General features: G+C 37.9%; 1 protein-coding gene across 6 annotated transcripts in view; it reads left to right on the top strand.

Annotated features, from left to right (window-relative positions):
- Positions 1-25,583, top strand: part of ADGB (androglobin) — a 167,656-nt gene that overhangs the window by 105,282 nt on the left and 36,791 nt on the right. For 5 of the 6 annotated variants that reach the window (XM_060616851.3, XM_060616854.3, XM_060616853.3 and 2 more), the window contains 7 exons: positions 2,446-2,581; positions 3,084-3,221; positions 5,191-5,284; positions 10,408-10,542; positions 11,302-11,455; positions 20,789-20,976; positions 23,950-24,134. In XM_060616851.3, coding sequence (XP_060472834.2) covers positions 2,446-2,581; positions 3,084-3,221; positions 5,191-5,284; positions 10,408-10,542; positions 11,302-11,455; positions 20,789-20,976; positions 23,950-24,134 — 1,030 coding nt within the window. The remainder of the gene's footprint in view (positions 1-2,445; positions 2,582-3,083; positions 3,222-5,190; positions 5,285-10,407; positions 10,543-11,301; positions 11,456-20,788; positions 20,977-23,949; positions 24,135-25,583) is intronic. The other variant, XM_060616855.3, reaches the window with a different exon arrangement.

Here is a 25,583-nt window from a genome sequence, read left to right on the forward strand (position 1 = left end):
TCAAAGAGCCATGTCCCATAAATCAATAGATTCCAAATTTGTCTACCATAAACAATTCCAGATAGATCAGGTACAGCATTCTGTAAGTGTCCCATAGATAAGGACTCTCTCACTAGAAAATAATATCAGTGTATTACTTGATAGGTCTTTCATTAGCATGTTTAAGACAGAAATGGGCCAGGTCATCTGTATTTCCGTGGGATGCTCACATCTCCTACAGTTCCTTCTCTTTCTTTAGATCCCTATCAAAGTTTATGGCCTTCTAAGCCCTCAGTACATGCAATGGAATAATATTCCCCAAAGCAGAATGTTCTAGCACCAACTCCAGAGAGGACCATCAAGTACTGGCCTCTTTCTTTGTTGCAGGTTCTTATCCTTTACCTTACTGGGGATGTCTCAGGAAGTCTCATCCTCTGGATCCCTAAATCTCCACTGATGTAGTGGATCCATGAATTTGTGCAGTGTTTATTCTCCACTCTCTAGCATGCCTGTGTCTTAATCAGGAAGTCACAATAATGGCCCCTTTCTGCCCACAGGTAGCACAGAGTAATATCCTGTAGAACTCCCAACATGATCAGAGACTCTGCTCGCTCAAACGTAACAGGGAGGAGGAGTATTAGCATAACTGTGTATTTTTCTTATTTTTACATTACATGTTGAAATATTTAGGACATTTTATTAGCATATCACAGAAAACACATCTAACTCATTTAAGTCATAACAAGTAGTGGGATGTGTTAATTTATGAAAAAGATACAGGGAAATCTTCTTGATAGGAATGACTCAGTGAGGAACTTCAAAGAGGGGATAGACAGCCCTTACAACTTACCTTCTTCATTTTGTTTTCTCTTATCCACATGGTGTCTCTATCCCTAAGTGCATATCCTGGAAAAACTGGCTCCTGATTTATATCACTTTTCCATATGAGACCAGTTTAGAATGTCTTCATCCTGATTTCAAATTAGCCAGAGTAACACTGATTTGCTTAGCTTGGGTTAGATGATTGCCTGCAGGCTTGCCCACCATTGTCAGCTAATGGGGCAGCTGCAAACACAGATTGTAACATTAGGTCCCTGTCTCTCAATATATGGGGAGGGGTGAGGCGTGGTCAGAAAATATAGACGAAGCAGGAAGTACAATAGTCATATGCCTTTGAAGGGCACTGTGTTTCACCAATTCAAAGATGTACGTTTCTTTTCACACTTCAACATCGGGAGGAAATCACAGTGTGTCTTATAATTGGTGGTTCCTTACAATCACTGCTGGCCAGGTGGCTTTCAGAATTCTCCGCATACACATGGACTTGTTCATAAGGGTTCATATTGTCACCACTTCGGAAGAAATGTGTGTATTGTTTGACAAAAGTCTGATCCTTGGGGGAAGAGAATTAAATGATATTATTGAGCCTCTCAAAGAAACATGAAAGGAGAAAGATTTTCTCCACACCAGACTGAGCCCCCCCCCCAGGGCACAGGGAAAGAGAGAGAGGGAGGGGAGTACCTCAATAAAAGCCACCTTAAACAGTGCCCCAGGTGTATTATATAATCCACCAAGCACATTACTCCCTACGGACAAATAAATAGCTAAAAGTAAGCCAACAACAATCTGCTGGGGCTTGCTTATTATTCTTAGTGGCATGACTGGATAAATGGAATCCCTCAGTATGTCAAGATAAAAGCAACGAACAATACAAAATCATGTAGGAAAACACGAACGTTAAGTACTTTCAAAAAGTGATTTACAAGAGTTTGAATATGAATGTCTTCAGAATACTTAACCAACTTATGTAGATTATTTCATTTTTTCATGTATGTTTAAGTGTGATATATGATGAAAAAGCTCTGTGTAAGTAAATCTAAAAAAGCTTTTTCAATAAGAAGTAAATACTCTTAGATGGACATAAGAAAGTGATAAAAATTCTAAACAGCGTGTTTTCTTCTTTGGTAGCACATGAAACCATAGTGTGCCTTATAGCAAATGGTGTCATAGAACCAATGAAATATTGTATTTAACTTGCTGAAGAACAAGGGCCATATTTTTCATCTTACACTCTATCTCTTCAACCTGTTATATTTTGATTGAGCATACATTATAAACATTGTTGTAGTGATTAAGTTTTATGAAATTAGAAACAGTCAGATGAGGGACACCTGGCTGGCTCAGTCAGTGGAGCATGTGACTCTTGATCTCAGGGTAAGGGTTCAAGCTCCACATTGGGTATAGAGATTACTTTAAAAAAATTTTAAGAAAATGAAATAGATGATACATAATTTTGAGCTCTTACTGAGTGAATGACATTTGGAAGTCTTCTGTTATAGTGTGCTTTTGAAAAAATATGTATTTTTTTATTTTTAGAGTATCTAAAGTTCTTTAGAGCCTCTCTGGCTAGGTCATAGCATTTTCTTGGCTTAAAAAAAATGTACTAATGTATTTTATCTTTTTCAGGTTTTTCATATTTCTTTATGGCGCTTAATGAAAAAAACTCAACTAACAAAACCTCCTCCCAATTTTAAGTTTGCCTTTCGTGCTTTGGTTCTGGATTTAGAGTTACTTGATTCCTCCATGGAAGAGGCCTCTTTAGGTACTGAATAATTTTAGATATTTGTTTGACAAAAGAATTTCTAGCCTTATATAAGATAAATGATTTGAGAAAAGCACCAAGTTTTTGTGACGTGGGCAGACTGTCTATACTGACAGGCAGAGAATTTAAGCCATGCTCTGGGAAGCCCATGGGCCCCAAGGAGCTGCCATGTGTCCCCAAGCTCACAGCCTCAACCCTCCTTTCCTGGCTCCCCCCATGCAATTTTAACACTTCCTTTAAATTTTGAAAGAAACCTCTCACTGCTTCCACAGAAGAATGAACGGTGAGTGGCTCACTCAGGTGTCAGTATTTAGTGTTTTTCTTCTCCAGAAACTTTACATTCTAAGAAAGGACAATGTGCAGAGCACAGTATTAAATATGAAGACAAACTTCTCATTGTGGCACTTTCTATGCCAGGGGACTTTAGCAGTTAAAGGCACGGAAAATTTGGGATGGGATTAAATCTAACCCTCAGTCCAGAGTTTGTTTTTCTCTTGACCAGTGGAATGGGTAGACGTGAAATATTCTGTACCCATAAGTGATAAAGAATATTCTCCTGAGGACGTAGCAGCAGCGATTAAAATTCAAGCCATGTGGAGAGGGACTTATGTCAGATTACTTATGAAAGCTAGAACACCAGGTATAGTTTTTCTATCATTCATAAAATGAACTTGTGTATGCAAGAATGGATATTTGTGTGTTAATGAAAAGCATTTTGGAGTTCTCCTTCTTTATGACTTGGCTAATTCTTTTTAATTTTGTAAATACTGAAATACCTTGAGATCAGAATGCATGTCAGCTCATTCACTCTCTTGTTTCCAGAATTTGGCACCATGGCTGGCAGAGTAAGCACACCACAAATACGTGCTCAAAGAATGAATGAGTGCATGAATGATCAGCTATGCTTTCCCAGTCCGTTACGAGCTCTTTAAAACAACTCTTTCTCTGTACATCTCCAATGCCTAGTAGAATGCTACTACAGCAGTCAGCTTCAACTAAGTCATGGATGTGTTTACATTTGCAGACCATTTTTCAAAGAAATAAATGAATGAATGAGTAAATGAATGAATTGGATGAAATAAGCTTTCCTGTATCCATGTGACATATACCTAGAAAGCGCAGAATGCATTTGAACTGTATTCTATTGAATCAAATTATTTACGTATATATAATAAACTATTTTTGTGAAAACATTTATTTAATTTTAACTTTTTATCAGCTTAAAATACAGCATTGCAGAGGTAAAAATCATATTTAACCATTTTTTTCTGCAATTTTTGTTGACACTCCCATGAGAAAAGTCTTACGCCCAATAGAATTAATTCTTTGAATATATTGAAACATTTTGTTATAAAGTGTCTCTATTTGAAGTATTTAATGAGAATGATCAAAATGTTCACATCAGCAGTGAAAACTGCAGATACACAAATAAACAAATAAACCACATTGTAGGGGCACCTGGGTGACTCAGTCGGTTAAGCGTCCAACTTTGGCTCAGGTCATGATCTCACAGTTTGTGGGTTCGAGCCCCATATGGGGCTCTGTGCTGACAGTGTGGAGACAGTGCTGAGGCTGTTTCGGATTCTCTGTCTCCCTCTCTCTCTCTCTGCCCCTTCCCTGCTCATGTGTGCAAACAGGCATAAATAAATAAAGAAACATTAAAAAAAAACCTACATTGTGTAGTTGTGTGATGAAAAAATATACTGTTGCTTGGTTTTGATATTATTCTATTAGAGAAAGTAAAGATAAAAGTATCAAATTAAACATATAGTAAAATATACATTTTGTTGTCCACATATGCTGTAAAAATTACATTCAAACAATGATTTTCTTTCTCTTTTTAGAGACAGAAACTTGAGCAATTTAATGTTTTAATCATATTTGCATTGCTTTCACTCAGTGGATGTTTATTGAATGACTTGGGCACACAGCACTGTTCTAAATTCTGACCTTATTCAAGTCCGTTAAACTGACAGAGTTTCTGCTTTGATGAATATTGTGTTCTAGTTGGGGTAGGCATACAATAGGAAAGTAACTATATTAAGACATCAATTTCAGATACTTTTAAGTACTATGAAGAAATTAGGATAATTTAGGGAAAAAGTCAGGTTCTGGCATGTTAAATTTGAGCCATTTACTATGGATTTCCATTTTTCTTGCCAAATCACCTACTTCTAAACCAATGTGGGTTATGGGATGGAGCTTTAGTGGGATCCCATTATCCACTGTTTATTTATTTATTTTTAGAAAAATGGTTGAATTATTTTTTTCTGACATAAGAGCTTTCATAAGGAACTTTTGGTGTGATAAAAGATCTCCTGATATAAAACTCTTTGATGAGAATCTTCAATTAGATCAAAGAACGCTTCATGATTTTTACCCTAAAGATGAAGTGAAACAGCATAAAACAGTGAGCAGAGCTGTCGGTGAGGAAGTTTATAGCTTTATATTTTAAACATGATTTTGCTGCTAATAAATCCTATGGCTTTGGACAACACCTTATGAATTTCAACTTCTTTGTTGGTAAAAGGAGGGTTTTGAACAGGATGATCTTTCAGGCATCTTACAGCTTTTATTTTTTAATTATTTTAATTTTTAATTATTTTTAGACACAAAGGAAAATACCAGTGTTGCAGATATGCTTCAAAGAGTTTGGGCTATATTGGAGCTGAATATAGAACAGTATGCAATTTCTCTCTTAAGGTAAAGCGGTAAATGGATTTTCTTATTACAGAATCTTTGTGTCCTGTAAATTCCTATTCAAATGCTACTATGTTCAGTGAGTTCCCCTATTAACACACCACTGCTTCCAAATTTCCACAATATTTTGTCTGAAACATTTCTATGCTACTTACTATTTTTGGTTTGTCTCAATTATTCTTGACTAAATTCTAGGCAGAAAGCCTCTGCTCTCTTGAGCAAAGTTTCTTCAAGTCTTGTGGTGCTGAGATGATCAAGGTCAGAGTTGCTGGGGGAGGGGATTCCAGAAAACAATTACAATTGTCATTTGAAATGTCTGGAGGGCAACACTCTAAAAACACACGTAAACCAGAAGTAGACTGAGCCTTAGCTAAACTGTACTATAGCCACAAACTATATTTGAGAGACAAGATAATCTGAACAGAACTAAGAGAAATTATAAATTATACATATATATATGTATATATATACATATATATATATATATATATATATATATATATATAAAATTTACACACACACACACATAAAAGAAGTAGACCTTCTGGTGATGTTGGAGTTAGCAAACAAAATCTCAAAAGTTAACTATAATTGAAATGCCAAAGAAAATAAAGAATAGGAGAAAAGAGATCAAATGTTTAGATTAGTAAAGCACAGTCAAATAGAAATTATATAAATGAAGATTTTAACAACTAATATTAAAAACATATTAGTGGGCTTGGGGCACCAGGGTGGCTCAGTCGATTAAGAGTCCACCTGTTGATTTTTGCTCAGGTCATGATCTCACATTTCATAAGATCGAGCCCTGCATCAGGCTCTGCACTGACAGTGCAGGGCCTGCATGGGATTCTCTCTTCCTCCCTTTCTCTACCCCTCTTCCTCCCTCTCCTTTCAAAATAAATAAATAAACTTAAAAAAAAATTATTGGTGGGTTTAACAGCAGGTTTGTCAGAACAGAAGAAGACATTGGTGAACTTGAACTTGGAGACAGATCAATAGAAAAGTATCCAAACTGAAGCATAGGGGAAAGTGAGTGGGAAATAAGAAAAGAGCACAAGGGACATGTGGAGTATGCTCAGAACGTCTGATACTGTAATTATAGCCCCAGAATGCAAAAAGATGATGACTGAGGCCTTTCCCAAACAGGTAAAACACATCAACTCATGTTTTTGGGAGACTGCATGCAAACTCCATGCAGAAAGGATGCAAAGAAAAGCACACCTAGACTCACAGTAGTAAAACTCAAAAACAGAGGCCAAAAGAAAACCCTTCAAAGAGCCAGAAAAATAATGCGCATTAGCTTCAAAGGGCAATCAACAAATAGCTATATATAGGAGTAAATTTCATGACCTTAGCAATGAAAAATGTAGAAGGTGGGTAAAAGGTGTTAAAGAGTTCTAATGTTATAGCATTACTGTCGAAATGGTGTGAGTAATACTTTAGATGAAGCTCTAACAGGGGAAGGGATACATAGTATCCTTTCTAGCAATATGCTAATGAACCAACCAGTGATTTTAAGAAGAAATAAGATTAATCTCACAAATCTTCTGAAGAACAGAAAGGGAGGAAACATTAACCAATTCATAATCTTGATTTAAAAAATTCACCAAGGGCAGAATCAAAATGAAATTGCAAACCAATCACCCTCTTGAAATTGCCATCTAATCACCTTTTTGAGTAGGTGCAAAAATATGTAATAAAATATTAGCAAATGAACATTGGAATTAAATAAAAAAGGATAATACCTTATAGTCAAGTGGGTCTCCTATTCCCAGACATATAATGGTGACTTAACATTAGAAAAGTTTTCATTTTAATTCATTGCATTAACAGGAAAAAGGAACAAATCATTTGGTCCTGCAGATAGGTTCCAAAAAAAACCATTTGATAGAATTTAACACAAACTGAAAATTATTTTTGTTTTTGTTTTTAGAAAACTTGGACTAGAGAAGTCTTTCACTAATATGTTATTGGTAGCCAGTATTTTCAAAACTTACTACAAACATGACTAGTGGTAGAATTTTGAAAGCTTTTTCTTAAGTTTAGAAATGAGACAAAAACGTCTGCCTGACTACGTCCATTCACGATAAACCTGGCATAATTCTGAGAAGGGCAAAATGGCAATAAAGCAAAATAAAAGTCATTGGTATTTGAAGGGAAAAAAATAAAACCACCACTGTTTACAGACGACATAATTGTATATGTAGGATGTTTTTAAAAATCTGCGGAAAAATTATTAGAATTAATGAGAGAATTAAGAAAAGTTGTCAGAGACAAGGTCGATATAAAATAACAATTAGATTTCTGTTTGTAAGTAAGAGACAAATAGAAAATTACATATGAAAATATATAAACATTTTGAATAACCTAAAGATAGTGAAACAAAATTGCACAGTGGACCAAATATCAAAATGTTAAACACAGAGGAAATCCAAATCTTTATAGTATTTGCCTCATCCTGAAAGTGAGTCACTCACCTCACCGTAATCCTGGCTCACAGATGCTGCCGATAGCTGATCATCCAGCTTGACTAACTCTTGGTCCAGAATGTGTTTTCTAAAAGGGCAACCCTTTTGCCTGAGATTCCAGCTGAGCGGACACAAAGAAAGAGCACAACCCTTCTTCTCTAACCTGCCTTTGCATTCTGGGGAAGATCTCTGGGCCAGAAATTATATATAGTTTCCATGTAAACGAAGTGTCAAAACTATGAGCTCCCCTGTTAGGGAGCTGGTGTATTTGAGGTGTAGGTGTCTTTGAAACATAGGCAGAACTATATCAGGGGGGCCACTGTTCCTCTCCAGGTGCTCTTTCCACCATAGCCAAGAGCATTTCTTAGAAATTCAGTGACCATCCAATACAGGGGCCATGCTCTTTCAATAGTTTGAGTTCTAGACCCACATCTATTGGATGGATGAAACTGACATGGCTGACTGATCTTCAAATGTAAATAGGGGAGCATCCAAAGCTACCTCCTCACCCTAGCTGGATTCTCTTATTTGGTCAAAAGCCCATCTTTCAGCATAAGACCTATACTAACTGCAGCTCTACTAATTATCAGATGTGTACCCTGGGGTAAGTCTCTTATTCTTTCTAAAGTTAAAGTTTTATTAATAATATTTAATATAGGGACATAACAATTTTAATATAAGGAAAACAATATGTACCTCACAGTACTACTCCTTCATAAGGATGTAAAGATAAATTAAGGTAACACAGGAAAAGTACTTACCACAAGCTACAGATTGAGTCATTACAGAACATTAGCAATTGTAAATACTGCTTTATTATTACTACTGAATGGGAACTTTGAGGTCCTGCAGCCTAGCCTTAAATTCCCAGATCTTAAGGGGCAGAACTTCCCCAAGTGAACTTTGGGCAAGGCTCAGTTTACGGGTATAACTTTCTTGCTGTACTAGGATGCAAAGTTAAAATCTTTCAAGTCTTTTGGGAATATTTCTCTGGGTCAGTTCTCTGGGTCATTCAAGATATTCTATATAGTATATCAGGATTTTGATGGCCCTATATGCACTAGAATATCGTGAGGCTTATGAAAAAGTGTGAAATGTATGATGGGAATAGTAACTGGAATGCTTCTAAATCCTTCCCTTACCTTAGAATGGTGGCTGCTCCCATTACAATTCCCGAGGTCGCCTGCTTAGTGGCTGCTTTGGCTCAGCCAACACCCACATTTGGGTTAGGCCAGTTCCCATGGGATTGGTAGTGGTGCTCTGCATTGAAAGACCATCACATCATAGTTCCTAGTTAGGGTGGTCAGGGTATTTATCATTTGAACTGGGACACTTTTCCAAAAGGGACAGAAGGAGCACTATTAATAATTATGCCAGGATTATGAGCATACATCAGGACTGCCCCAGGCAAACCAGGATATGTGTCAATCTTAGTTCTCATGACTCCCTCAAAGGCTTACAGCTCCCCCAAGGATAAATCTGTCAATTTTCTCCCATCATCAAAGACCAATGATCGAATGGAACATGTGCGTCCTATGCCCCATAAGACTCTCATGGCTGTGCTTCTCACTGACAGTACAGTTAAGCCATGCCTTCTGGAAGGCAAGAACACCTCTGGCTCTGTCTTGACCTCTAACACAGAACCATTTTCTATGGCCATGATGGCTTCCATCCCAGCAAATTCCATCGACATTATTCCAAAGACCCTAGATTCCTTGTGCTACTGAAGCTAGATCCAGTTCCTGGCAGAGTGGGAGGATAAGAACACAGAGGATCTTTCACATCACTCTCATCCTGTTCTGAGATAAGCCGCAGCCTTCCAGGAGGAAACAGAGAAATCTCTACCCGTAATTGTTTTAGCCAGTTGCACACACCATTCCCTTATGGGCCAGAAATCATGTAGAAGGAAAACTCTGACATTCTTTCCTTGTTCATGTCTTTAATGGGTTTTTTTGTTTGTTTTATTCGTTTTTTTTACAAATCCATGCCTTACTTTAAACTACATTCTGTATTGATTCCCTATGTCAATTTCAGACCTTCAGTGGCCTCCACCCAGTTTTACTGCAACTTGGCCTATTTCTCATTTTCCTACCCTTATAGTTTGAGTTTTGGTGCTGATTTCCTACCCAGAAACTTTAATTACTTTCTCAATCATGAATTAAGTTCTCCTTTGATTAAGAACTTCAGATAATTTTAGAGATCTTTGAGAGACATCTTTCATGGTTGATCTGGAATGGGAGTCCCCTACCTGGGAGCCATGCACCATGATCCCTCAGCCTTTTTTTTTTTTTTAATTTTTTTTTTCAACGTTTTTTATTTATTTTTGGGACAGAGAGAGACAGAGCATGAACGGGGGAGGGGCAGAGAGAGAGGGAGACACACAGAATCGGAAACAGGCTCCAGGCTCCGAGCCATCAGCCCAGAGCCTGACGTGGGGCTCGAACTCACAGACCGCGAGATCGTGACCTGGCTGAAGTCGGACGCTTAACCGACTGCGCCACCCAGGCTCCCCAGCCTCAGCCTTTGACTAAGGACTCAATCCAGCCAACAATAGACTGTGGTCTTTTATGTTGTCTTGCCTATTTATTTTTTTGTACATAAAGTTTATTTTAGAAGTTGTCTTGGCCGTTGCAACTTAAATTATTTTTACATTTCTAGACTAATGTTTAAAAGCAAGTGCAAGTCTGTTGAATCTTATCCGTGCTATCAAGATGAAGAAACTAAGATTGCTTTTGCCGACTATACTGTGACATATGCAGACCAGCCACCAAATAGTTGGTTTATAGTATTCAGGTGAGGTTATCATAAATTGTCATATGATGTCACCTTTAAAGGCATGCAGTATTCATATGTGTAGTTTTATTCATGGTAGTAGTGAAACTACAAACTTTTAGCTTACTTTCACAAGTTAGCACTTCTTCCCCACCTGCTATACATTACTGAGATATTATAGGAATTTTTATCCATGTTTCTTTTTTTTTTTATTTAAAAAAAAAATTTTTTTTTAACGTTTATTTATTTTTGAGACAGGGAGAGACAGAGCATGAACGGGGAAGGGTCAGAGAGAGAGGGAGACACAGAATCTGAAACAGGCTCCAGGCTCTGAGCTGTCAGCACAGAGCCCGACGCGGGGCTCGAACTCACAGAGTGTGAGATCGTGACCTGAGCCGAAGTCGGCCGCTTAACCGACTGAGCCACCCAGGCGCCCCCCATGTTTCTTTAAATGAAATATGAAGAATGTGAAGTTAATTATTAGAAATTTTTATGTGTATGAAAAAAAATATAATAAATGCAAGTGCTTTCTATATAGAAAGAAATAATTTCATTTTTAAGTAATATTACTAGGTAAAAGTCACAAATAACTTACAAAATGAGATTTTTAAAGGGTTTTCATTTATATGACAAAGTATATTAATAATTAAGAAACCAATACGTATACTTTCTAGTTATTTGAAACCTTACACTTACTTTTTTATTTCTTGGCATCAGACCTAATTTCAAACTTTCTGTATGATTCATGTCAAGAGAAAGTTTATGCTTTTGTAATTACAGAGAAACATTTTTGTTTCCTCAAGATATGATTTTGCTTCCCAAAGTATATACCACGCTTCCAGTCTGCACGCTCCACGTTGTTAACAATGACACAATGGAACAAGTGCCGAAAGTGTTCCAAAAAGTGGTGCCTTATCATTATACAAAGAATAAGGTAGGTGCAAAATGTATTCTCCTCCTATGATACAGTGACAATGAGAAGCCAGTGCCTTGCAAGATTCCAGGAGAAGGTAGAGCACATGTGCTTTCAATCTGCTTAAAAGAGGAATAAGGGTCCTGGTCTTTTTTTCTCGAAGTCCCATTTATTTGACAACCTGAGGTATTTAACGTGAGTGCTAGAACATTCACCTCTCAGCTGTCTTTTTGTCTTCTCTCCAAAGAAGGTATGACAAAAGGAAAGCGTTGGAAATTCTTATTAAAATCATAAAATCATACAAACTCTTAAAATGGAAATGGAGTTGGAGGGTTCATTTAGTCCTGTTATTTGATCAAATCAGCTGGTTGCCTCATTTCCTCTGGGTTTTTACTCTATCCCTAAATATTTCAGAAGATTTGTGATTACGTGGCCACTCCTTACCTACCACCCCCAGTCTTTTATAGGGATACACAGATTCCTTAAAAAGCACTTGACACTTTATTTCTGCCAGATGGTAGATCCTAATCTGATGATCGCTCAAATCATGTTGCCTCTCTGTTTGAATCTCATCTTTGTGTTTTGGGTTATCTCCTCTAAGAGGGAAGGATAACAAAAGGCAGTACATACCTACGCTGCAAGTTGGGACTTTTTTTTTTTTTTTCCCTGATTCTTCATTCTTCAGCCGGATAACTTTGAACCTTTTCGTCTTTCTTTTTGAACTATGGCTGTAATTGACTTTGAAAGTTCATTTCAGCCTATGATTCTTTGCAGTATTTTGCACAAATTAAGACATGAATACTGGTGTATGGGAATGAACAATAAATTTTAAAAAATACTAACTCCATAAAAAACTGAATAGCTCTTTTGAGTTGTTTTAGGGATTAAAAAAAATAAGATTAAAAAATTTTTAAGACTTCATTGCATGTTATATTAACAATAAATAGGCGTTTTAGGTTCACAGCAAAATAGAGAGGCAAGTACAGAGATTTCTCATAATCGCCCTGCCCCCCCCCCACATGCATAGCCTCCCCCATTATCAACGTGCCCCACCAGAGTGCCACATTTATTACATTGATCATCCTACATTGACACATCATAATCTCCCAAAGTCCATAGTTTATACATTATGGTTCACTGATGGTGCTGTACATTCTTTGGGTTTGGACAAATATAAAATAACATGTAGCCATCATTACGGTATCATAAAGAGGGTTTTCACAGCCATAAAAATCCTCTGTGATCCACTTTGTATTCTCCTTCTCCCACCCGCTTGCAATCCCTGATCTTTTTTCTGTGGGGATTTACTTTTTCCAGAATGTCATAAAGTTGGAATCTTATAGTATGTAACCCTTTCAGATTGGCTTCTTTCACTTAAAAACACGCATTTAAATTTTGTCCCTGTCTTTTTATGACTTAATAGCCCATTTCTTTGTAATAATAATATTCCATTGTCCGCATGTATCAAAGTTTATTGATTCACCTACTGAAGGACATTTTTGCTGCTTCCAAGTTATGGCAGCCATGGCTAAAGCACCTACATACATCTGTGTGCAGGTTTTTGTACAGACATAATTTTTCGACTCCTCTGGGTAAATACCAAGGAGCACTATTGCTGGACTGAATAATGAGAATATGTGTGGTTTTATAAGAAATCACCAAATTATCCTTCAGAGTGTCTGTACCATTTTTTATTCCCACTGGCAATGAATGAGACTTTCTGTTGCTCTGTATCCTCATCAACATTTGGTGTTTTCAGTGTTGTGGATCTTCACTATTCTAATATGTATGTAGTGGTATCTCATGGTTGGTTGAGTTTCTCTGATAACATGCGATGTGGAGAATCTTTTTGTAGGTTTATTTGCCATCTGTGTATCTTCTTTGGCGAGATGTCTGTTAAAATTTTTTTTTTTTTATTTTTTTATTTTTTTATTTTTTTTATTTTTTTTATTTTTTAATATATGAAATTTACTGTCAAATTGGTTTCCATACAACACCCAGTGCTCATCCCAAAAGGTGCCCTCCTCAATACCCATCACCCACCCTCCCCTCCCTCCCACCCTGCCCTCCCTCCCACCCCCCATCAACCCTCAGTTTGTTCTCAGTTTTTAACAGTCTCTTATGCTTTGGCTCTCTCCCACTCTAACCTCTTTTTTTTTTTTTTCCTTCCCCTCCCCCATGGGTTTCTGTTATGTTTCTCAGGATCCACATAAGAGTGAAACCATATGGTATCTGTCTTTCTCTGTATGGCTTATTTCACTTAGCATCACACTCTCCAGTTCCATCCATGTTGCTACAAAAGGCCATATTTCATTTTTTCTCATTGCCACGTAGTATTCCATTGTGTATATAAACCACAATTTCTTTATCCATTCATCAGTTGATGGACATTTAGGCTCTTTCCATAATTTGGCTATTGTTGAGAGTGCCGCTATAAACATTGGGGTACAGGTGCCCCTATGCATCAGTACTCCTGTATCCCTTGGATAAATTCCTAGCAGTGCTATTGCTGGGTCATAGGGTAGGTCTATTTTTAATTTTCTGAGGAACCTCCACACTGCTTTCCAGAGCGGCTGCACCAATTTGCATTCCCACCAACAGTGCAAGAGGGTTCCTGTTTCTCCACATCCTCTCCAGCATCTATAGTCTCCTGATTTCTTCATTTTGGCCACTCTGACTGGCGTGAGGTGGTATCTGAGTGTGGTTTTGATTTGTATTTCCCTGATAAGGAGCGACGTTGAACATCTTTTCATGTGCCTGTTGGCCATCCGGATGTCTTCTTTAGAGAAGTGTCTATTCATGTTTTCTGCCCATTTCTTCACTGGGTTATTTGTTTTTCGGGTGTGGAGTTTGATGAGCTCTTTACAGATTTTGGATACTAGCCCTTTGTCCGATGTGTCATTTGCAAATATCTTTTCCCATTCCGTTGGTTGCCTTTTAGTTTTGTTGGTTGTTTCCTTTGCTGTGCAGAAGCTTTTTATCTTCATAAGGTCCCAGTAATTCACTTTTGCTTTTAATTCCCTTGCCTTTGGGGATGTGCCGAGTAAGAGATTGCTACGGCTGAGGTCAGAGAGGTCTTTTCCTGCTTTCTCCTCTAAGGTTTTGATGGTTTCCTGTCTCACATTCAGGTCCTTTATCCATTTTGAGTTTATTTTTGTGAATGGTGTGAGAAAGTGGTCTAGTTTCAACCTTCTGCATGTTGCTGTCCAGTTCTCCCAGCACCATTTGTTAAAAAGACTGTCTTTTTTCCATTGGATGTTCTTTCCTGCTTTGTCAAAGATGAGTTGGCCATACGTTTGTGGGTCTAGTTCTGGGGTTTCTATTCTATTCCATTGGTCTATGTGTCTGTTTTTATGCCAATACCATGCTGTCTTGATGATGACAGCTTTGTAGTAGAGGCTAAAGTCTGGGATCGTGATGCCTCCTGCTTTGGTCTTCTTCTTCAAAATTACTTTGGCTATTCGGGGCCTTTTGTGGTTCCATATGAATTTTAGGATTGCTTGTTCTAGTTTCGAGAAGAATGCTGGTGCAATTTTGATTGGGATTGCATTGAATGTGTAGATAGCTTTGGGTAGTATTGACATTTTGACAATATTTATTCTTCCAATCCATGAGCAGGGAATGTCTTTCCATTTCTTTATATCTTCTTCAATTACCTGCATAAGCTTTCTATAGTTTTCAGCATACAGATCTTTTACATCTTTGGTTAGATTTATTCCTAGGTATTTTATGCTTCTTGGTGCAATTGTGAATGGGATCAGTTTCTTCATTTGTCTTTCTGTTGCTTCATTGTTATTGTATAAGAATGCAACTGATTTCTGCACATTGATTTTATATCCTGCAACTTTGCTGAATTCATGTATCAGTTCTAGCAGACTTTTGGTGGAGTCTATCGGATTTTCCATGTATAATATCATGTCATCTGCAAAAAGCGAAAGCTTGACTTCATCTTTGCCAATTTTGATGCCTTTGATTTCCTTTTGTTGTCTGATTGCTGATGCTAGAACTTCCAGCACTATATTAAACAGCAGCGGTGACAGTGGGCATCCCTGTCGTGTTCCTGATCTCAGGGAAAAAGCTCTCAGTTTTTCCCCATTGAGGATGATGTTAGCTGTGGGCTTTTCATAAATGGCCTTTATGATCTTTAAGTATGTTCCTTCTATCCCGACTTTCTCAAGGGTTTTTATTAAGAAAGGGTGCTGGATTTTGTCAAAGGCCTTTTCTGCATCGATTGACAGGATCATATGGTTCTTCTCTTTTTTTTTGTTAATGTGATGTATCACGTTGATCGATTTGCGAATGTTGAACCAGCCCTGCATCCCAGGAATGAATCCCACTTGATCATGGTGAATAATTCTTTTTATATGCTGTTGAATTCGATTTGCTAGTATCTTATTAAGAATTTTTGCATCCATGTTCATCAGGGATATTGGCCTGTAGTTCTCTTTTTTTACTGGGTCTCTGTCTGGTTTAGGAATCAAAGTAATACTGGCTTCATAGAATGAGTCTGGAAGTTTTCCTTCCCTTTCTATTTCTTGGAATAGCTTGAGAAGGATAGGTATTATCTCTGCTTTAAATGTCTGGTAGAACTCCCCTGGGAAGCCATCTGGTCCTGGACTCTTATTTGTTGGGAGATTTTTGATAACCGATTCAATTTCTTCGCTGGTTATGGGTCTGTTCAAGCTTTCTATTTCCTCCTGATTGAGTTTTGGAAGAGTGTGGGTGTTTAGAAATTTGTCCATTTCTTCCAGGTTGTCCAATTTGCTGACATATAATTTTTCATAGTATTCCCTGATAATTGTTTGTATCTCTGAGGGATTGGTTGTGATCATTCCATTTTCATTCATGATTTTATCTATTTGGGTCATCTCCCTTTTCTTTTTGAGAAGCCTGGCTAGAGGTTTGTCAATTTTGTTTATTTTTTCAAAAAACCAACTCTTGGTTTCGTTGATCTGCTCTACAGTTTTTTTAGATTCTATATTGTTTATTTCTGCTCTGATCTTTATGATTTCTCTTCTTCTGCTGGGTTTAGGCTGCCTTTGCTGTTCTGCTTCTATTTCCTTTAGGTGTGCTGTTAGATTTTGTATTTGGGATTTTTCTTGTTTCTTGAGATAGGCCTGGATTGCAATGTATTTTCCTCTCAGGACTGCCTTCGCTGCATCCCAAAGCGTTTGGATTGTTGTATTTTCATTTTCGTTTGTTTCCATATATATTTTAATTTCTTCTCTAATGGCCTGGTTGACCCACTCATTCGTTAGTAGGGTGTTCTTTAACCTCCATGCTTTTGGAGGTTTTCCAGACTTTTTCCTGTGGTTGATTTCAAGCTTCATAGCATTGTGGTCTGAAAGTATGCATGGTATAATTTCAATTCTTGTAAACTTATGAAGGGCTGTTTTGTGACCCAGTATATGATCTATCTTGGAGAATGTTCCATGTGCACTCGAGAAGAAAGTATATTCTGTTGCTTTGGGATGCAGAGTTCTAAATATATCTGTCAAGTCCATCTGATCCAATGTATCATTCAGGGCCCTTGTTTCTTTATTGACTGTGTGTCTAGATGATCTATCCATTGTTGTAAGTGGGGTGTTAAAGTCCCCTGCAATGACCACATTCTTATCAATAAGGTTGCTTATGTTTATGAGTAATTGTTTTATATATCTGGGGGCTCGGGTATTTGGCGCATAGACATTTATAATAGTTAGCTCTTCCTGGTGGATAGACCCTGTGATTATTATATAATGCCCTTCTTCATCTCTTGTTACAGCCTTTAATTTAAAGTCTAGTTTGTCTGATATAAGTATGGCTACTCCAGCTTTCTTTTGGCTTCCAGGAGCATGATAGATAGTTCTCCATCCCCTCACTCTCAATCTAAAGGTGTCCTCAGATCTAAAATGAGTCTCTTGTAGACAGCAAATAGATGGGTCTTGTTTTTTTATCCATTCTGATACCCTATGTCTTTTAGTTGGCGCATTTAATCCATTTACATTCAGTGTTATTATAGAAAGATATGGGTTTAGAGTCATTGTGATGTCTGTATGTTTTATGCTTGTAGTGATGTCTCTGGTACTTTGTCTCACAGGATCCCCCTTAGGATCTCTTGTAGGGCTGGTTTAGTGGTGACAAATTCCTTCAGTTTTTGTTTGTTTGGGAAGACCTTTATCTCTCCTTCTATTCTAAATGACAGACTTGCTGGCTAAAGGATTCTCGGCTGCATATTTTTTCTGTTTAGCACACTGTAGATATCGTGCCAAGCCTTTCTGGCCTGCCAAGTTTCAAAGGAGAGATCAGTCACGAGTCTTATAGGTGTCCCTTTATATGTGAGGGCACGTTTATCCCTTTCTGCTTTCAGAATTTTCTCTTTATCCTTGTATTTTGCCAGTTTCACTATGATATGTCATGCAGAAGATCGATTCAAGTTACGTCTGAAGGGAGTTCTCTGTGCCTCTTGGATTTCAATGCCTTTTTCCTTCCCCAGTTCAGGGAAGTTCTCAGCTATAATTTGTTCAAGTACCCCTTCAGCACCTTTCCCTCTCTCTTCCTCCTCTGGGATACCAATTATGCGTATATTATTTTTTTTTAGTGTATCACTTAGTTCTCTAATTTTCCCCTCATACTCCTGGATTTTTTTATCTCTCTTTCTTTCAGCTTCCTCTTTCTCCATAACTTTATCTTCTAGTTCACCTATTCTCTCCTCTGCCTCTTCAAGCCGAGCCATCGTGGATTCCATTTTGTTTTGCATTTCGTTTAAAGCGTTTTTCAACTCCTCGTGACTGTTCCTTAGTCCCTCGATCTTTGTGGCAAGAGATTCTCTGCTGTCCTGTATACTGTTTTCAAGCCCAGCGATTAATTTTATGACTATTATTCTAAATTCACTTTCTGTTATATTATTTAAATCCTTTTTGATCAGTTCATTAGCTGTTGTTATTTCCTGGAGATTCTTCTGAGGGGAATTCTTCCGTTTGGTCATTTTGGAGAGCCCCTGGCGTGGTGAGGACCTGCAGGGCACTTCCCCTGTGCTGTGGTGTATAACTGGAGTTAGTGGGCGGGGCCGCAGTCCGACCCGATGTCTGCCCCCAGCCCACTGCTGGGGCCACAGTCAGACTGGTGTGTGCCTTCTCTTCCCCTCTCCTAGGGGCGGGATTCACTGTGGGGTGGCATGTCCCGTCTGGGCTACTTGCACACTGCCAGGCTTGTGTTGCTGGGGATCTGGCGTATTAGCTGGGGTGGGTAGGCAAGGTGCACGGGGGCTGGAGGGGCAGGCTTAGCTCGCTTCTCCTTAGGTGATCCACTTCAGGAGGAGCCCTGTGGCAGCGGGAGGGAGTCAGATCCGCTGCCGGAGGTTTGGCTCCGCAGAAGCACAGAGCTGGGTGTTTGCGCGGAGCGAGCAAGTTCCCTGGCAGGAACTGGTTCCCTTTGGGATTTTGGTTGGGGGATGGGCGGGGGAGATGGCGCTGGCGCCTTTGTTCCCCGCCAAGCTGAGCTCTGCCGTCCGGGGGCTCAGCAGCTCTCCCTCCCTTTGTCCTCCAGCCTTCCCGCTTTCCGAGCAGAGCTGTTCACTTATGACCTCCCAGACGCTAAGTCGCGCTTGCTGTCGGAACACAGTCTGTCCGGCCCCTCCGCTTTTGCCAGCCAGACTCGGGGGCTCCGCTTGGCCGGCGAGCCGCCCCTCCGCCCCGGCTCCCTCCCGCCAGTCCGTGGAGCGCGCACCGCCTCGCCGCCCTTCCTACCCTCTCCCGTGGGCCTCTAGTCTGCGCTTGACTCCGGAGACTCCCTTCTGCTAATCCTCTGGCGGTTTTCTGGGTTCTTTAGGCGGGTGTAGGTGGAATCTAAGTGATCGGCAGGACGCGCTGTGAGCCCCGCGTCCTCCTACGCCGCCATCTTCCGGAACCCCATCTGTTAAAATTTTTTTAACCAGGTTGTTTTCTTATTGTTGAGTTTTAAGGGGTTTTGTATATTTTGGATAACAGTCCTTTATTATATGTGTCTTTTGCGAATATTTAAATATTACGTTACTGTCATTCAGGAGTCTTGAAGTAGTTTAGAACAGTCAGGTTCTCTCTTAAAACCCTATCACTGGTTTAGCTTTAGACTTTCACTTACCAATATGTATCCTACCATTTTATAACTCTTTATTTTCCCTCTTAAAATTATTCTCTGAGCCTAGGCAAACACAAAATCAGAGTCATGTAATTTTGTTCTGTTTCTTTAATGCATTAGTACCACAAACTCAAATAATAATGAAAAGAGCAGTAAATCTGTGTACATCTTCCCTTATTTCCTTGCCCCAATATAATGTCAAAAAGTTTTTATTCGTGTAGTGATTCTCATCTCATTACGAGTATTATGATTCTGGTTAATATTCCTAGATGTTTATGGCAATGTGTTGAATTCTTTGCATCAGAATCAACTGGAATGCAAATCTATATTTTTCTTCCTTATTAGAAGTGTCTTGGGGCTCCTGAGTGGCTCAGTCAGTTGAGCATCCAACTTCAGCTCAGGTCATGATCTCATAGTTCGAGAGTTCAAGCCTTGAGTCAGACTCTGTGCAGACAGCTCAGAGCCTGGAGCCTGCTTAGGATTCTGTGTCTCCCTCTCTCTCTGCCCTCCCCCACTCACACTCTCCCTCTCTATCAAAAATAAATAAACATTAAAAAATTAAAAAAAAAAGAAGTGTCTGGAATTATAAACTCAGAATTGCTTTGAACTTTTGTATCTCATTATGATATCATGCTGTTGCTTCACTGGCATTTTGGGCCGATGGATAGCCAATTATGTGGAACCAAGTTATTACCCACTATGACATCATCCCAGGTTTCTCAGCTGCTTCTTTTCCACAACCTGAAGAGCTCATCCCCATACTCACATGTGGGATCCCTGGAACCATATCTGCTATTAACTTGATAGCTTTATCTGCCAATTGACATTGCAAGGGAACTACATTTCCCTGAGCACTCTTGCTTTTCTCAGCTTGTATTTAAAAAAACAGGGAAATCAAGTAAGAAGTTACTGGGATACTCTAGGATGATGTGATGATAAAAATCTGCCTAAAGGAGCATTAAAAGAATTGGAGGAAAACATAGCAATCCTCTCCCAGGGTTACGCACTTTGTGTTATAGATTGGGATCCGCATAAACAGAAGTGTTAGAGTTCCTCATTTTCTCTGGAAACTTGTAAGATGGGACTTTCTAAAAGGGATTTCAAAACCTAATGCTAGTAATTTTTGTTTATCAAGAGATCTTGGGATCTTTACATTTATCAACATAATAAAGCATTTTAGTACTAGGAAACCCTATGGTGTACATTTGAGAGACTAGTAATGGTATGACTTACTTCTGTCTAATTCTCTTTCTCTAGAAAGGCTACACGTTCGTGGCTGAAGCATTTACTGGTGACACATATGTATCGTCCTCACGTTGGAAACTGCGCCTCATTGGTTCTTATAACCCACTCCCATGCCTATCTCGAGACTCTCCAAACAATACCTTCACCATAAAGGAAATCAGGGATTACTACATACCCAACGACAAGAAAATTTTATTCAGGTATATTATATGTATTATATGTAATATATAGTATATGGCAAGAGGGAAATACCTGAAATTGGCATTTTTTTGGCCACCAGATGGGTGCTGACATGTTGTCCTTCAGTGACTGTGGCCAGAGAGGTTAAGCCTCTAGATACACGGGGCTCTGGGCTTGACCACGGTTAAATTTTTTAACATATAAATATATTATTAAGGAAATAGGGTGCCTGGATGGCTCAGTTGGTTTAGTGTGTCCAACTCTGTTTTGGCTCAGGTCATGATCTCACAGTTCATGGGCTCAAGCCCTGTCCGTGTTGGGCTCCACGCTGACAGCACAGAGCCTACTTGAGATTCTCTCTCTTCCTCTCTCTCTGCTCCTCCCCTGCATGTGCTCTCTCTCTCAAAAAATAAATACATAAACTTAAAAAAAAGGGAAGTAAAGGTCACCTGTAATCAAACAACCTAGAAGCAATCGCTGTTAGTATTCTATTGTATTTTTGTGTAGTGTTTTATTCTAATCACAGTTTATCATTATTAAGATCATAACATAATTAAAATTTTGTAACCTGACTTTTTAAAATAAATGTTTATTCATTTTTGAGAGAGAGGGTGAGTGGAGGAGGGGCAGAGAGTGAGGAGGACAGAGGATACAAAGAGGGCTCTGCACTGACAACAGAGAGCCCAATACGGGGCTGGAACTCATGAACTGTGAGGTCATGGCCTGAGCTGAAGTCAGACACTCAGTCCACAAAGCCACCCTATAATCTGACCTTTTTACTTCACTTTACAGTGTGCACACTTCCCAGTGCCATTGAAACTTTTTATAAACTCTTGATTACATAGTAATCATTTGTATGAATATGCAACAATTTACTTTGGTTATTTTTGTTTTTATTACAAATTTCCCATTTCTAAATTTTCTACACTATTAATAGAGGTATGATAGGCACATTTTATTGTAAATATTAAAGTAAATTATTATTATCTATTTATTATTTTAAAGAGATTATATGTTTTAAAGATTCTATATGTATTGGTAAATTTGTCTTCTAAAGAAACACCTGAGTCTATTTGACAATATATGCACAAATATAATTTACTGTATTCTGGCTACTTTTCCCTCTAATCTTTAGTTATTTGTTAAAAAAAAACTTTTTAAATATTTATTTATTTTTGAGAGAGAGAGAGAGAGAGTGCGAGCTAGGGAGGGGCAGAGAGAGAGGGAGACACAGTCTGAAGCAGGCTCCAGGCTCTGAGCTGTCAGCACAGAGCCAGATGCAGGGCTCAAACTCATGAGACGTGAGATCATGACCTGAGCCAAAGTTGGACGCTTAACCAACTGAGCCACCCAGGTGCCCCTTTATTTATGTGTATTTTAGAACTTTTTTTTTTTCTTTTAAGAAACATGCATACATTTTGTAATGTAAAATAATCAGTAATAAAATTAAATTACAGAACGATATATAGAGTATACCCCAAGCGTATTTTTTGTTTTTATGTTTCTTTATGTATTTCACATGTAGGTAAAAGTTTAGAAAAAATACTAACAGAAAACATATGAACTGTAGGTAATAGAAGGGGCAAAACTCTCTTTTTAATCCATCTGCCTTTTGTCATATGTCTGCACACTGGCTATTAGAAAGCAAGGGAATAAAGGAAAGAAGTGGGAGGAAAACATTCCAGCAATTAAAAAATAATTGTGACATATTTTTGAAATTTTTTTTAACATTTATTCACTATTGAGAGACAGAGAGAGAGCATGAGCATGGGAGGGGCAGAGAGAGGGGGAGACACAGAATCCGAAGCAAGCTCGAGGCTCCAAGCTGTCAGCACAGAGCCCAATGCGGGGTTCGAACCCACCAGCAGTGAGATCATGACCTGAGCCGAAGTTGGAAAGCCCAATCGACTGAGCCACCCAGGCGCCCCTGTGATAAGACATTTTAACTACTCTGATGGGAAACCACTGTATCACATTGCAGGGCCACTAATAGACTAAGAAGTGATATTTAACCCAATACCTAAATTCATCCTAGAAGCTGGTCCTAAAGCTATCAAGCAGAGTTGGGGGAAGTTGAGGAGGGAACTGCTTCATGAGCATATGTGAAAATTCAGGAATTAAGAAGTGTGTGACCTTTTTAGGGAATTGAAGATACTTGTTTGCAAAGTGGAGTTCTAGGGGGTGATGGCAAGCAGTAAGGCCAGAGAAGTTAGCAGCACCCTTCCCTGAGGGGCCTCATCAGGCAAGAGATTTCCATTTCACCTTAAAGGCAACAAAACGCACTCTCCTCTCTCTCTCTCTCTCTCTCTCTCAAAATAAATAAAATAAATAAATTTAAAAAAAAGGAGATTTAAGATACAAAAAAAGAGGATACACAGAAAAGCAAAATTTATAGAGAAATTGAAAGTTTATAGGGGATTCACGTATTTATGAGGATTTACCTAAAATAAGAAAAATAAAAACAAGATAAAACAAAAACCTCTTCAGTTGCATTAAGGGAGGGGTTAGGATGGCAATATACTACACATTCCATCTTTTTGTAAGATTCCCAGCCTGCATGGTCAAGAGTATAGACGTTGGGTACTAATTTTGATTTCTCTGTATTTTTATGAGTCAAAGAAAACATGGTAAAGAGTGAGGTTTTGAAGGATGCTGCCTGTTGTTCGACTGGAGAGGAGGGTATAATGGAAAGATTTGATGTGTCAGTAGTTTGCAGATCTATCATGTTTTATAAGTGTTTATCATATACAAACAAAAAGTTGCATTTCCTGTTTGGAGTTGATGATAATGAATGTCCTACACCTATTTCATTTTACCATAGCGTATTGAGATCTTTTGTCAAAGTCTATAATAGCGATAATATTTCTAGGTTTTGGGTCAATTTTACAAAATGGTTTTACTTTTAGATTTTCATATCAGCTAATTACAGTTTCTTTTACTGACTTAAGGGAAGATCAATAAAGTGCTTACAAGTCAAATGTTTTTCCTTATAGGTATTCAGTTAAAGTTGCTTCACCACATCCTGTTACAGTGCACGTACGGACGTCCAAATCAGATGCATTCATCAAGCTACAGGTCTTAGAAAATGAGGAAACTATTGTCAGCTCCATTGGGAAAGGCCAGGCTATAATCCCAGCAATTAACTTCTTGGGGAGTGAAAAAGTTGTGAGCTCCCAGTGTAAGTGTGGCTTTTTAATTTTGTTATTTAGATCCATAAGTAGATATTTATGTTTACATAACTGATTTTAAAATGATTTATTTAAGAGAAAATAGTAAATAAATATTTAAATCTGTAAAACCTGATATTACAGTAAAATATTTTAAAAAACGATTGCATTTGTGTGTCAAATTAGTCTCTGAAGATCAACAAATTGTTAGAATTCTAAGAATTACAATATTATAATTGAAATATATAAATATTTCATATTTAATATGAATATATAAATATTTAATTGAAATAATTAAAATATTATTTTGAAAGATTTTTTCACTGTTCTTGTATCCCTCATTCATTCTTTTCAGAAAATACTCTTATGTATTAAAATTAACAGAAGTTTTGAAGCTATTACTTTCAATGTAATAGTCACAAGAACTATTAATTAATAAAATAAAATTATTTCTGAAATAATGGAAAACAGAGATACTGAGTTACATATTCAGTTATTTTAGTAACTTGATTCTGACCATAAAAATAATACATTGCCCAATGTAGAAAATTTTGAGACAGAAAATTATAAAGAGAAGAAGAAATCCCTTGTGCTTTTCCTGAATACTGCCATTGTGTCTTTTTTTTAAATAACTGATTATATCTTATAGTTGACCTTTACATAACAATTTATAGCCAGCATCCTTCCTGAACTCTCATTCCCAATAGTGCTTGTGTTGATTATCTTAAGTATAGAAGCAAATTACTAAAAAGAACTTTTTACCTATGTTCTACCTAATATTTATATATTTTTTTCTTTTCTCTCTTTTTTAAAATAGATGCACCCAAAGCAGGGCTCTATTTATTTTTTTTTTTAAGTGGGAAATGTACCATATTAGATTAGTAAGGCTGAACTTGAGTAAAATTACAAATTAAGCAATTCTTTTGATCCTGTTTCCTTTTCTGCCATTATTTGACCTTTATCCCTAAATATACCCAGAGTTGTTTTCAGTACTCAGTTCACATTACTGTGTGTGGCTTTTCATTCAAATTGGCCTGCACGCCATTTATATCTTCCTTCTGGTACATGAAGACCATCAGAGTACCATTAAGTTTTGCTAGTCTGAATGAAGCTCCTACTCTTTAAATTGGTTCTGTTTTCTTCACTCTATTCCACTCAACACAGATTTCATAGTTGTGTTCACGCAGGGATATCCTAATTCTAAAATGTCAGCAGGCACTTATGTGCAACTCTCCTATAGTATTTGTGGCCTCCTGTTTTCTCTTTAAACAACTAGTTAACCCCAACATTCCTCTCCAAATCCCTTTGATTGAAGTTAGTGGAGTCAAACACTGTTTCTGGTTTGTCATATGGTTTATCATTATTTCACTTCAAAAATTACTATTCCAAGAGAATTACACACAAACATTTGAAAAATAATTTTATGAGTTTACATGTGGCAAAGAAGGGAATAGAAATGG

This window comes from Panthera onca, chromosome B2 (assembly GCF_046562875.1).
Source record: "Panthera onca isolate mPanOnc1 chromosome B2, mPanOnc1 haplotype 2, whole genome shotgun sequence".
Lineage (NCBI taxonomy): Eukaryota > Metazoa > Chordata > Mammalia > Carnivora > Felidae > Panthera > Panthera onca.